The sequence below is a fragment of the Bubalus bubalis genome, chromosome 7 (assembly GCF_019923935.1).
Source record: "Bubalus bubalis isolate 160015118507 breed Murrah chromosome 7, NDDB_SH_1, whole genome shotgun sequence".
NCBI classification, from domain to species: Eukaryota; Metazoa; Chordata; class Mammalia; order Artiodactyla; family Bovidae; genus Bubalus; species Bubalus bubalis.
Genome location: NC_059163.1, coordinates 77,247,324 through 77,261,837, shown reverse-complemented (window position 1 = coordinate 77,261,837; position 14,514 = coordinate 77,247,324). Strand labels below are relative to the sequence as shown.

Below are 14,514 nucleotides of genomic sequence, written 5' to 3'. Positions count from 1 at the left end.
TGTTCAGGCCAGACCTTCTGCCTCACCTCTTGTGCTGCACTCTTCCTATGTTGATGGTGCTGTTCCCACTTGTTTGGATCCTTTTATTTTCCCTTTGTTTTATGTACTTGTGAATTCTATACACTGTCTTAGTAACAGATATTTTCTTCTCTTATTACAAAACTAATCTATGTCCAATGTAGAAAATCTAAAGAAAAAGAAAATGTGAACAATAAGAGACTGAAGAACTAAATGTAACAATTAAGGATAATGCCAAAAGATAACCAGTGTTAAAGTTGTTTTGTGTATCTTTCCACTTTTTCTAATCAAGTAAATCGAAATATCACAGCTAATTTTGAAAGAAATAAAAAGAAGATCCTCAATATTTTGCATTGTTTTTTTTTCTTGAACTTTATTTTTCTCCTTGAATTTATATTTCAAATGCCTCAGAGAATTGTATCATTCTTTGCTACAAAAAATATGTATATATTTTGCATTTTAAAATTTGTTACCAGTAAAGATCTATGAGTTTCTAAGTTTTTCTTAGAAGTAAGTGTTGCCAGTAATACTTATTGAGCATTGGTTGGGGCAGCATAGTTATTTATCAATATGTTAACACTTACATTCAAACTGTAAATATTATTGGAAATGCCTCTCTGGGATTATATGCATTGACTGTAAGAGCCTTTGCAAATAACCAGTGTTTTAAATTATTATTTTATAATCTCTGACATTCCCTTGGAGCAGTGTGCTACGTGGTAAATTTCTGGTGGACTGAGAAGTATACCATTTTTTTGTAAGGTCAGAGTGGAGATAGGGAATGAGAAACTGCCATAAAGCTTGCTTGTAGGCATATTATTGGGCAGAGTAATTCTAGAAGGGCTATACGGGCAAATTGAGCAATTGCAGACTATTTTTACACTTCTTTGTACCCAGGGATGCTCATACTCCACTTTGAAAAATGCTGGTGTTTATCTATAATTCTAAATTTAGGATTCCATAGTGATATTTCTTGAAAAAATAATTTCACGATAATGTAAATTTGAGAAAAGCTACATACTTAGATTCATTCTTAAAGCATCATAGTCCATATTAATCTATTAAATGTTCTCAGAAATCTGATGAATACAAATTAACATGAAAGTGAAAGTGAAGTCGCTCAGTCGTGTCCGACTCTTTGCGACCCCATGGACGGTAGCCTACCAGGCTCCGCCGTGGGATTTTCCAGGCAAGAATACTGGAGTGGGCTGCCATTTCTTTCTCCAGGGGATCTTCCCAAACCAGGGATCAAACCCAGGTCTCCTGCATTGCAAACAGACGATTTGCCGTCTGAGCCACAAATGAACATACATGCATAAAATAAATGTCTCTTTATACCTAACTGGTTTGACTTTTTTTCCATTAATAGTATTATTTGTTCTTAGTATAGCATGAATGGAAATAAGCTATACTAAGGGAACATTGGTCTGGATCAGTAGAGCCTGATAGAACTTTCTTCAGTGACAGAAATATTCTGTACCTGTTCTATCCAAATATGGTAGGCACTAGCCACATGTGGTTGTTGAAATGTAGCTAAGGCTACTGAGGAAGTGAATTTTTAATTGTATTTAAATTTAAATGTAGTGGTATGTAGCTAATGGCTACCATATTCAGTAGTGCTGTTGCTACGGGGCTCAGAGGAAGACGTCCTTTCAGAGTAGCTATGAAAGGTTTCTTGCAGGAATGTGTAGGCCAGTTGTTTGAACAGCAGGCAAGTGTAAGGACAGGTTGGAGGAACTGCAGGAGCCCAGCTGTGATATAGGAAAATGTTGGAACTGTGGCAGTTTAGTTTACTAGTCACTGAGTTATCAAAGTAACACATCACACATACACATCACACACATTTCAGGGTATACCTTAAACTGCATAGCTGGACAGCATAAGTATAATGTCTATGCAAGAAGCATAAACATTCAAAACTCAATAAATATAGTGTAACTGCATTTAACAAGCTTTTAGATTTACTGGGTTCTTCTATAACATAATTTTAGAAAGATAGCAAACATTGAAACTCATAATGTTCTTTGCCAACATTGCCCAGTATTTGTCAAAATATTGTGAACCAGTCTCACGTGCTTTGCTAGAAATATTTACTTTACTAATTGGATTGGTAAGGGGCACAGTATTCTAATCCATTCGTTAAAATAATTAACTCTGGGAAATCTACTGAGTACTATGTTTTTGAGCTTACATGCTTTATGAGCTTGAAAGTAATAAAATAATGCTGCTTTAAATATTTTATAATTTTGTTTTTTTATATTTTAATTTAACTTTTGCCATAGTTATGCCAGTTTAATATGTTTTATTTATTCATGAAAGTCATGTAAGTACGTATTCCTAATACTAAAGTTTGTAAATATGTAATTTCAAATTTCAGCAGGAAGATGAATATTCTTTATTTGCAAACATGTTTACATAGCTATATTTAAATAGAATTTAAATGTTTTCTCTGCTAGAAAACACTGTATTATTATCGTGAGAAATCAATTCTCTCAATACCATTTTTATCTTACATTTGCAGAGTATTTTCTTTGTGGTATAATATCATAGTTTTAATGTACAACAGAAATAAATGAATTGCATGAAATATATTATCAGAGTATATTTAATTAATACCCAGATTAGGACATTCTTGAGTGGGAAGCAGATGATCATGATTTGTTGTTATAACCTAGGTGTCCTGCTTTCATCTTTTAAATATCAGATGAAATTAGAGTGCTCAAGCAGAAAATGGAGATTTTGCCCTTTCCAGGTTTTCATTGAAAACACCAGCATGGAATGTAGAATACTGTTAATTTCTAATAGTCCCTTTATTGTTCTTGGTTCAGGAAGCTTTAGACAACTAAATTGTTCATTTTTAATTTGACATTTATTAAACACTTAAATGTGCTAAGAGTGAACCATGTGATGATAAATCGCTTCAGTCATGTCCAACTCTTTGCAACCCCGTGGACTGTAGCCCACCAGGCTGCTCTCCATGGAATTCTCCAGGTAAGAATACTAGAGTGGGTTGCCATTTTCTCCTCCAGGGAATGTTCCCAACCCAGGGATCAAACCCGCTTCTCTTCTGTCTCCTGCAGTGCAGGTGGATTCTTTACCACTAGCGCCACCTGGGAAGCCACCTAAAGAATGAACAGTCTAATGTAAACAAGTGGTATATTGCTTCTTTCATTCAACAAATACTGTGTGAGTTCCTATTATACAACAGGAGTGGTTCCAAGATATTAAGAATACAATAATAAATAGGACAGAAAATCTCTAGCCTTCATGGAGCTTATATTCTACCAATAGATACATTTTAAGAGATAATTACAAAACAATATGGAAGTTTGGTGGTAGAAACATATATACAATGTTAATAATGTATATCCAAACCAAACAGTTGTGGAAATGTAACCAATACCACAGATTTCCTTTTCTTGGGCTCCATAATCACCGTGGACAATGACTGCAGCCATGAAATCAGAAGACGATTGCTTCTTCTGATGGCAAGAAAGCTATGACAAACCTACACAGTGTGTTGAAAAGCAGAGACATTACTCTGCCAACAAAGGTCCATATAGTCAAGGCTATGGTCTTCCCAGTGGTCATGTACGATTGTGAGAGCTGGACCATAAAGAAGGCAGAACACCAAAGAATTGATGCCTTTGAACTGTGGTACTGGAGAAGACTCCTAAAATCCCTTGGACAGCAAGGAGATTAAACCAATCAATCTTAAGAGAAATCAACCCTGAATATTCACTGGAAGAACTGATGCTGAAGCTGAAGCTCCAGTGTTTTGGTCATCTGATGAGCACAAACAACTCACTGGAAAAGTCCCTGATGCTGGGAAAGCTTGAGGGTAGAAGGAGAAGAGAATGCCAGAGGATGAGATGGCTGGACGGCATCATGGATGCAATGAACATGAACTCAGACAAACTCTGGGACATGGTGAGGGCCAGGGAAGCCTGGTGTGCTGCAGTCCATAGGGTCGCAAAGAGTCAGACACAATTGGGCGACTGAACAGCAACAACCAGTACCACTCGGTCCATCAGGGGAACAGGAGGCTGGTATAGTGTGTCAAGTAGAACAAGAATGGAACACAAATCAGGGGAAGCAGCTCCTATGGGTAGGTGTCTGGTAGCCAGGAACCCAGATCAAGAGGTGAGGAACTGATGCTCAACATATCTCATTACTTATCTGTGAAGATCAGCTAAGGGTCAGGAAACCTGGGACCGTTTCATATCCCAGAATGACCAACATTCCACCACCACATGGTTGCTCTCTTCTGCTAATTTTATAAGTTAAGAATCCTCTAGGTTCTGGAATTTCTAGGAAAAACTCACATCTCTCAGTAATAAAATTGTAATGTTGTCAGGTTTTTTTTTCCCCAGTGAATCAATATCCTTTGTTGGAGGGTGTGTGGGAGGGGATATTCTTAACAAGCTCAAAGTCTTTTATTTTGTGTCTCAAAACTGTTAATTAATATTAACAGTTAATAATGAGCTTAGTTATTTAACGTATGAAGCGGATTAAATAATTTAACCCAACTAAAGTAATGTAAATTGTAATAGATCAATTTTGAAGTGGAATTTAAAACCATATCAAATTCTCTTCAAATTTAGTATCACTACCACATAGTTATAAATTTGAAATAACCATAGCTGTAGGGGGCTATGATTTTCTCACTGGCTAAAAAAAATATTCAGGTTTGTACATTGTTATTTGCCAAAAGCACTGTCTTTAAAAAACAAAGGCTATTTTTTTATTATACTTTTTTAAAAAACTTCGAACACTGGGGAAATTTTAACAGATATTTATTTTAATAGGAGATGAGAACCAATTATTTGTATTCTGTTCTTAAATGTTGTACATCCATATTATCTCTGATATAGTAACTCCATAAAATAATTAGTGCCCTTTTTCACTTGAGTGTGATTTAAGAAGTTAATTTTCTGGCCTAAGTTCATATGTGATTGTAGCAAATGTCCAAGCCCAGGGATCCCAGAGGTGTAATACCCATCTTTGTGTTTTTGTTTAACCATTTACATAATGCACATTTGTAGGATTTTAACCCCCTGTCATTTAGGGACCATCTCTATCCCTTGGAAGGAAAGTTATGACCAACCTAGATAGCTTATTCAAAAGCAGAGACATTACTTTACCAACAAAGGTCTGTCTAGTCAAGGCTATGGTTTTTCCAGTAGTCATGTATGGATGTGAGAGTTGGACTGTAAAGAAAGCTGAGCACCGAAGAATTGATGCTTTTGAACTGTGGTGTTGGAGAAGACTCTTGAGAGTCCCTTGCACTGTAAGGAGATCCAACCAGTCCATTCTAAAGGAGATCAGTCCTGGGTGTTCTTTGGAAGGAATGATGCTAAAGCTGAAACTCCAGTACTTTGGCCACCTCATGTGAAGAGTTGACTCATTGGAAAAGACTCTGATGCTGGGAGGGATTGGGGGCAGGAGGAGGAGGGAACGACAGAGGATGAGATGGCTGGATGGCATCACCGACTCGATGGACTTGAGTTTGAGTGAACTCTGGGAGTTACTGATGGACAGGGAGGCCTGGCGTACTGCAATTCATGGGGTCTCAAAGAGTCGGACACGACTGAGTGACTGAACTGAACTACCCCTTCCTTGTAACTATAGGGATACCAGTGGGCTCCCTCTTGCCCATTTTAGTAGCTTCTTTTTAGCTTCTTTATTTGCCCTCTTTTCATCGTGCACATTGGTGGCCACTGCTGCTGCTTATACATTCCTGTTGTCTCTTCATTTCTTTGCTGACTTCTTTTTCTTACCCACTCTTTACTATTGACACAGTGGACTTCTCTCCTCAGCTCTGATGATTACTTTCAGTCCCATAGCTTCAAGTATCTAGCCATGACTTTTCTTATGAACTTCTAATTCATATTTCCATTCACCTAGTGAACTCCTGCCTTGCAGAAACTTAAAACACATATTCCAAAACATGCCTTCCCATTTTCCACATTCTCTTACAGCTGCATTCAGTAGTTGATCCATAGATGTCTCTATTACTGAACTCCCAGTGTTAAGTATCCTCTACTTTTTTCCTGAGTTGTCTTTGAAATGCATCTGACTTTACACATGGGGCAATACTTCCACTGTTTGACTTGTATGTCCAAGGGATATAGTTCCAAGAGGTTAGAATATAAAAATAAATGGACTTAGATAAACTAGGTGGATGTAAAAATCACATTATAAGAAGAACATTTAGTTTAGGTGGAATTGTAATTTAAATAAAATAGGAAGAGAAATAATATCATTTTAAGACATTTGAACATATAAGAGGATGCTGCTATTTGGAAATTCTATAATTCACAAACATCTTTTTAATTACCTTTCTCTCCAACTCAAGTGCTGTAAATAAGAAATTATCTTTGAAGCGTTGATTTTAAAAGAGAGATTTGAAAAAAGAAGCAAATAGAATGGTTGCCATAGTAATCAACTTTACCAAGCTGAAGAATATGTTCCTAATTCTGATGCCACCAAAACCAAAACCATTTGTGGTTAAGGAAATCATCAAGGGAAGCCTGTGCACGTGGGAAAGCTTGCTGTGCTGATTCTTGTAGCTAGGCCGAATTTGTCAGGAAAGCAGCACATCTCCTTTCCCACACCCACAGGAAATTGCAGATACTGAAAATAGTTGAGCAGATTTGCTATATAAAAAGCCAAACCTGGTCCTGGAAAAAAGTGGAGAAATTAGATAGTGCTTATTAATCAGATATGGCTCTGTAGATATTTATTAAATAAATCTTGACTGTGCTAAAATCAGGGCAGAGACTACTTCAGCCTGGAATTTTTTTTTTCTCTTTTATTTTTTAAATGTTTGACCATGCCAGATTTTAGTTGCAGCATGCAGGATCTTTTTTTTTCCTTCAGCCTGGCAGTTTTATCATCTGCATACTCTACTAAAATACTTCTAAAAAACATACCCAGTTTTTTTTCCTTAAACAATCTCTGGCTTCTCATCTAAATAATCAAACATAATTTTAGAAAAATGTCACATTCCACAGAATAAACTTAGAAGCTGCCAACCCCGAATCCCTCCATTCAGACCACAGCCTTTCAAGGTTGAAAGCACAGACATAGACTAAAGACAGTTTTCCTTAAGGTCTTGGGAAGTGGCCAGATGAATGTTTACAGTCCTTGCATTTGCCGACTTGAGGTTTTGCTGATGTACAGTCTTAGCTGCTTCATCCTATGCCTTTGTTCCAAGATTCTTCTTTCTTCTAGCTCAGCTCAGGGATCCATTACCATTTATATATGTCCTTTCCTAGTGATGATTCTAAGTGTGATCATTTTAGCAAACACACAGTCATTTACTGTGGTGTGTGACATTAATTTAACTTACTGCTCTAACTTCCACCGTTCACTTCTTCAATGTGCTGAGTAGCTAAATTCATTGATAAATACATTTGGAGTGTGAGAAATTAAGTTTCTGTGATGCTCAGTTTGGTATTAATTCCAGGAATTTCTCAACTGTAATTTTAAAATAATGTTTATTGGAATATAGTTGATTTACAATGTTGTGTTAGTTTCAGGTGTACAGCAAAGTGAATCAGTTATACATGTACATATATACACTCTTTTTATATTCTTTCCACATATAGATCATGTAGAGTATTGAGTATAGTTCTCTATGCTATACACTAGGTCCTTAATAGTCATCTATTTTATATCTAGTACTGTGTATGTCTATCCCAATCTCCCAATTTATCCCTCTCCCTCCCTTCCCTCTGGTAACCATAGGATTGTTTAATACATCTGTGACTATTTCTGTTTTGTGAATAAGTTCATTTGTACCATTTTTTTAGATCCCACCTAGAAGTGATATCATATATTTGTCTTTATCTGACTTAACTTCACTCAGTATGACTGTAATTTGATACAAAAACTACGTTAGTTATTCTGGTACCAAGAAAAAGCAGAGGGGACACTGGCAAGGCCTCCCCTAATGACAGGCATCGCCCGGCTCAAACACCACCCCGTTCCATTAGCACAGTCCTCCCCAGGACTGTCGTTTATTCCCAAACAGGTAAAAAAAAAAAAAAAAAACCAGGAAACTGTGTCTAAATAAATTTCAGGTGTTTGTTAATAGAAAACCTGAAGAATATAGAACACTACCTTTTGGGATTGTACTCCAAAACCACAATATGAATGTGTATTTCTTAGGTTAGGGTTTAGATATGAATAGTTTTAATGGCCGTGATGTTAATTCACATTTTCTTTCATATGAGTTTCTGTAAGGAGACCAACAGCTTACCAGTATAAAACCTCTGTAGAAAAATGTGACTAAAGAAAGTTTATACCAGCAGAAGTCATATGGCTTTTGGGGGGAGGTACCTTGGAAGGTTACAGCAGTGATAGGAAGGGAGTGGAGAGGGCTCAAATAACTTGCTAGAAATTATGTGCTGAAACATCACTTAGAATGATGACTGTTTGTTCCAATGAGGATAAAGAACTACAGAGATTGATGGTGAAAGCAAAAGTATAGTTTATGTTACACAATATTTGTATTTTAAATATAAAAATGGCACTCCACCAGGGTGTCCTCATCAGACGTTTCCAAAAGGCAGTCTAGTGAGCTTTCACAAATGGTGTGAAAATTATCGTCAACAGAATGCAATTTTATTGAGGACAGTACACTATCTACATTGTTAGCCACTTACAGAACAAATATGTGCAACCAACGGAAAGTAACTTCAATTCAACCTCCATTTAATCTAGAACTTTCATGGATTATGAGAGCTTTTTAATTTGTACCCCAAGAGGAGAGATTGCAAGTAGTGACCTCTTCAGTGGTTTTTTTCTTCACAGTGAAGAAAGATACAGGAATCTTACCCATCACGTGCCAATATGCTAACAAAACTAAAGGGACATGAGCAAGAATATAATGGAGGTTTCATTTTTGGTTTATTTTAAAAATGGCACTGTTTTGTATCTCCTGCAGGAAAATAACAGTCCTGAACTACTATTAGCAGGACAGGTACATACTGTTGCATTTTTAATTACACTAATGAATTTCTACTTATTCATTAGACTTGCCCCCCCATCCCCCAGCACACACATGGGCACACATGCATGCTGCTTTGGGATCCATGGTGTACCTTTCCGTGCAGCTGACGAGCAGCTGAGTTGCAAGCACTGGCCATGAAAGCATCCACATAAGCTGTTCAGCTAATGAGGGGATTGACCCTTTGACATTGGTATTGCAAATGTCAGATCCTAACCACCTAAGTGCACAACCTAGAGTCCCCCTCGACATCTGAGATTCTTACCATTGTCTCTCAATGAGGCGGCCTCCTGTTTTGTTCTTAAAGATGATATGATGGTGCTGGCTTCCATAATTTTTGTCATGGAAGATAAATTATTACTTTATAATAATTTTATACAAAATTATTATTGTATAATAATCTTATACAAAATTTACTGGTACATTAAGGCACTGAAATAGTTTTCAGTGAACTGGAAACAGAAAGCATCCTCTTCTCATATTTTTCAATCACTTTGTAGGTCCTGTGGATGTCAATATTCTAGCTAAATGTAATCCCTGCTTATCAAATCCATGTAAAAATGATGGCACCTGTAACAATGACCCAGTTGACTTTTATCGCTGCACCTGTCCATATGGTTTCAAGGTAAGTAGAAGCTGTTGTGGGATCTGAAAAAGTAGTTCTCCCTGACGGGTATTTATTATTCAGTTGTGATTTCTTTATGTGCTGAGAACTATTTTATTTGCATGCAACTTAACTTGACCATTTCTTCTCCAGGGGCAGGATTGTGATGTTCCAATTCATGCGTGCATCAGCAACCCATGTAAACATGGAGGAACTTGCCACTTAAAAGAAGGAGAAAAAGATGGATTCTGGTAGGCCATTAGTCTATGATCTGTGTCTGAAGGATCGAAACAAGAATAAGAAAACATGATTTTTTTTTATTTTTAAATCCAAGGGCTTTATTTTAAAAAGAATACTAGAAATTCAATTCATAAGGAAGATATATATTAGTCCCTCTCATAGATATTAGAGATATTTCAATATTAAAAACAGGGTTATGGTGGAGAGTTCTGACAAAATGTGGTTCACTGGAGAAGGGAATGGCAAACCAATTCAATATTCTTGCCTTGAGAAACCAGGAACAGTGTGAAAATGCAAAAAAGATAGGACACTGAAAGATGAACTCCCCAGGTCAGTAGGTGCTCAATATGCTACTGGAGAAGAGTGGAGAAATAACTCCAGAAAGAATGAAGAGACACAGGCAAAGCAAAAACAACGCCCAGTGGTGGATGTGACTAGTGATGGAAGTAAAGTCTGATGCTGTAAAGAATAATATTGCATAGGAACCTGGAATGTTAGGTCCATGAATCAAAGTAAATTGGAAGTGGTCAAACAGGAGATGGCAAGAGTGAACATTGACATTTTAGGAATCAGTGAAATAAAATGACTGGAATGGGTGAATTTAACTCAGATGACCATTATATCTACTACTGTGGGCAAGAATCCCTTAGAAGAAATGGAGTAGCCCTCATAGTCAGCAAAAGAGCCCAAAATGCAGTTCCTGGATGTAATCTCAAAAACATCAGAATGATCTCTGTTTGTTTCCAAGGCAAACCATTCAATATCACAGTAATCCAAGTCTGTGCCCCAACCAATAATGCTGAAGAAGCTGAAGTTGAATGGTTGTATGAAGACCTACAAGACCTTCTTGAACAAACACCCAAAAAAAGATGTTATGTTCATTATAGGGGACTGGAATGCAAAAGTAGGAAGTAAAGAGATACCTGGAGTAACAGGCAAATTTGGCCTTGGAGTACAAAATGAAGCAGGGCAACAGCTAACAGATTTTGCCAAGAGAATGCACTGGTCATAGCAATCCTCCTCTTCCAACAATGCAAGAGAAGACTCTACACATGGACATCACCAGATGGTCAACTCGGATCAGATTGATTATATTCTTTGCAGCCAAAGATCGAGAAGCTCTATACAGTCAGCAAAAACAAGACCGGGAACTGACTGTGGCTCAGATCATGAACTCCTTATTGCCAAATTCAGACTTAAAGAAAGTAGGGGAAACCACTGGACATTTCAGGTATGACCTAAATCAAATCCCTTACGACTATACAGTGGAAGTGACAAATAGATTCAAGGGATTATATCGTATAGACAGAGTGTGTGAAAAACTATGGATGGAAGTTTGTGGCATTGTATAGGAGGCAGTGATCAAGATCATCCCCAAGAAAAAGAAATGCAAAAAGAGAAAATGGTTGTCTGCGGAAGCTTTACAAATAGCTGAGAAAAGAAGAGAAGTGAAAGACAAAGGAGAAAAGGAAAGATATACCCATTTCAGTGCAGAGTTCCAAAGAATAGCAAGGAAAGATAAGAAAGCCTTCCTCAGTGATCAATGCAAAGAAATAGAGGAAAACAATAGAATGGGAAAGACTAGAGATCTCTTCAAGAAGATTAGAGATACCAAGGGAATATTTCATGCAAAGATGGGCACAATAGAGGACAGAAATGGTATGGACCTAAAAGAAGCCGAAGATATTAAGAACAGATGGCACAAATACACAGAAGAACTATACAAAAAAGATCTTATTGACCCAGATAACCATGATGGTGTGATCATACACCTAGAGCCAGACATCCTGGAATGCGAAGTCAAGTGGGCCTTAGGAAGCATCACGACGAACAAAGCTAGTGGAGATGATGGAATTCCAGTTGAGCAATTTCAAATCCTAAAAGATGATGCTGTGGAAGTTTTACACTCAATATGCCAGCAAATCTGAAAAACTCAGCAGTGGCCACAGGACTGGAAAAGGCCAGTTTTCATTCCAGTCCCAAAGAGGCAATGTCAAAGAATGTTCAAACTACCACACAGTTGCATTCATCTCACGCTAGCAAAGTAATGTTCAAAATTCTCCAAGCCAGTCTTCAACAGTACATGAACTGTGAACTCCCAGATGTTCAAGCTGGATTTAGAAAAGGCAGAGGAACCACAGATCAAATTGCCAACATCCGTTGGATCATGGAAAAAGCAAGAGCATTCCAGAAAAACATCTATTTCTGCTTTATTGACTATGCCAAACCTTTTGACTGTGTGGATTACATACAACATTCTGTGGAAAATTCTTCAAGAGATGGGAATACCAGATCTCCTTACCTGCCTCCTGAGAAATTTGTATTCAGGTCAAGAAGCAACAGTTAGAATCAAGCATGGAACAACAGACTGGTTCCAAATCAGGAAAGGAGTACATCAAGGCTGTATATTGTCACCTGCTTATTTAACTGTATGCAAAATACATCATGCAAAGTGCCAGGCTGGATTCAGCACAAGTTGGAATCAAGATTGCCAGTAGAAACATCAATAACTTCAGACACACAAATGACAGAAAGTGAAGAAGAACTAAAGAGCCTCTTGATGAAAGTGAAAGAGGTGAGTGAAAAAGTTGGCTTAAAACTCAGCATTCAGAAAACTAAGATCATGGCATCCAGTCCCATCACTGCATGGCAGATAGATGGGGAAATGATGGAAACAGTGAGAGACTTTATATTTTGGGCTCCAAAATAACTGCAGATGGTGACTCCAGCCATGAAATTAAAGGACGCTTACTCCTTGGAAGAAAAGCTATGAGCAACCTAGACAGCATATTAAAAAGCAGAGACATTACTTTGCCAACAAAGATCTGTCTAGTCAAAGCTTATGGTTTTTCCAGTAGTCATGTATGGATGTGAGAGTTGGACTATAAAGAAAGCTGAGCTCCAAGGAATTGTTTATTTTGAACTGTAGTGTTGGAGAAGACTCTTGAGAGTCCCTTGGACTGCAAGAACATCCAACCAGTCCATCCTAAAGGAAATTAGTCCTGAATATTCATTGGAAGGACTGATGCTGAAGCTGAAACCCCAGTACTTTGACCACCTGATGCAAAGAATGGACTCATTTGAAAAGACCCTGATGCTGGGCAAGATTAAAGGGAGAAGGAGAAGGGGACGACAGAGGATGAGATGTTTGGATGGTATTACCGACTCGGTGGACATGAGTTTGAGAAAACTCCGGGAGTTGGTGATGGACAGGGAAGCCTGACATGCTGCAGTCCATGGGGTTTCAAACACCCGGACACGACTGAGTGACTGAACTGAACTGAAAAATAGACATTGAGGTATTCTCAGATCATGTGTACTAAGTCACTTCAGTCATGTCCAACTCTGCGACCCTATGGGTAGTAGCCTGACAGGCTTCTCTTGATGAAATTCTCCAGGGCAAAATACTAGAGTGTGTAGCCATTCCCTTCTCCAGAGGATCTTCCCTACATAGGGATCAAAGCCACATCTCTTGCATTGACATGTGGGTTCTTCACCACTAGAGCCACCTGGGAAGTCCCATTCTCACATTAGGATGCTACAAAACCAAGCAATGTAAAAACACTTGTGTACATTATATTAATCAAGTCAAATTAGGTCAAGACAAAGTAGTAGCTCTATTGTGCTAATTAATAGCCATGTAGTGCCCTACTGCAAGGCATATCTTCATCTGTTGTATATTGTGTGTTCCTTTAAAACAGACAGTGTGTAATGATAAGATGTACATCCCACTGAAACAGAAAATTAATGATTCATTTCCATGTCGCAATATGAGTAGACAGACATGCTGTGAACATTTTTAATCTGGAGTTGTTTAATCTTACAGTACAGTTACTTCAGATCTACTTCATGAATCATGAAACAGAGTTCTTATAACGACACTAATGATTTCACATAAGAATGCTAATCTACTACTAAAGCTTGTTAGAAATATCACTTTTTATAATACAATGATGGCTTCCCTGGTGGCTCAGCTGGTAAAGAATCCGCCTGCAATGTGGGAGACCTGGGTTGGGAAGATCCCCTGGAGAAGGGAATGACTACCGACTCCAGCGTTCTGGCTTGGAGAATTCCATGGACTCTATAGTCCATGGGGTCGCAAAGAGTCGTATACGACTGAGTGACTTTCACTTAATAATACATATGCTTCATTTCTACATTCGGTTATGAAGTTGTCTCTTTTTCATCAAAACTTTACCCATAGATTATTCTGATACCTAGCAAGATTAAAGGTACGGTGTTTTATGCCAGTGGGGGAAAAATTGTATTTGTCAAGGTTTAAAGAGAATATTCATATTTTATAATAACAAAAAAGACAAAGTTTTAGTCTTTGCTTTGAGACAGGTTTCTTTTTTGCTTTGAGACATCAAGAACATTACAGGTAGGGTAGAAAGTTGTAATTTTTAAAAAGTCATAATCATTCCTCCTTATTTATGAGCAAAGAAGCATGAGTTATTTTATTAGAGTACAATTCAAGATTAAGATATCTAAGGCTGTAAACTTTGCTCATGTTTTAGACCTGCGAATGTATTGGATTTATTGACTTATAGGACCAGGGGGCTATTTGCCATAGCAAGTTCTTGCAGCCAGCATAAATTTTCTTTCTCAAATTGTTTCTGATTTGGGGGACAGTCCC

General features: G+C 37.7%; 1 protein-coding gene across 5 annotated transcripts in view; it reads left to right on the top strand.

Moving 5' to 3' along the window:
* Positions 1–14,514, top strand: part of SLIT2 (slit guidance ligand 2) — a 403,181-nt gene that overhangs the window by 334,732 nt on the left and 53,935 nt on the right. For all 5 annotated transcript variants that reach the window (XM_044946045.2, XM_044946044.2, XM_044946043.2 and 2 more), the window contains 2 exons: positions 9,535–9,659; positions 9,792–9,889. In XM_044946045.2, coding sequence (XP_044801980.1) covers positions 9,535–9,659; positions 9,792–9,889 — 223 coding nt within the window. The remainder of the gene's footprint in view (positions 1–9,534; positions 9,660–9,791; positions 9,890–14,514) is intronic.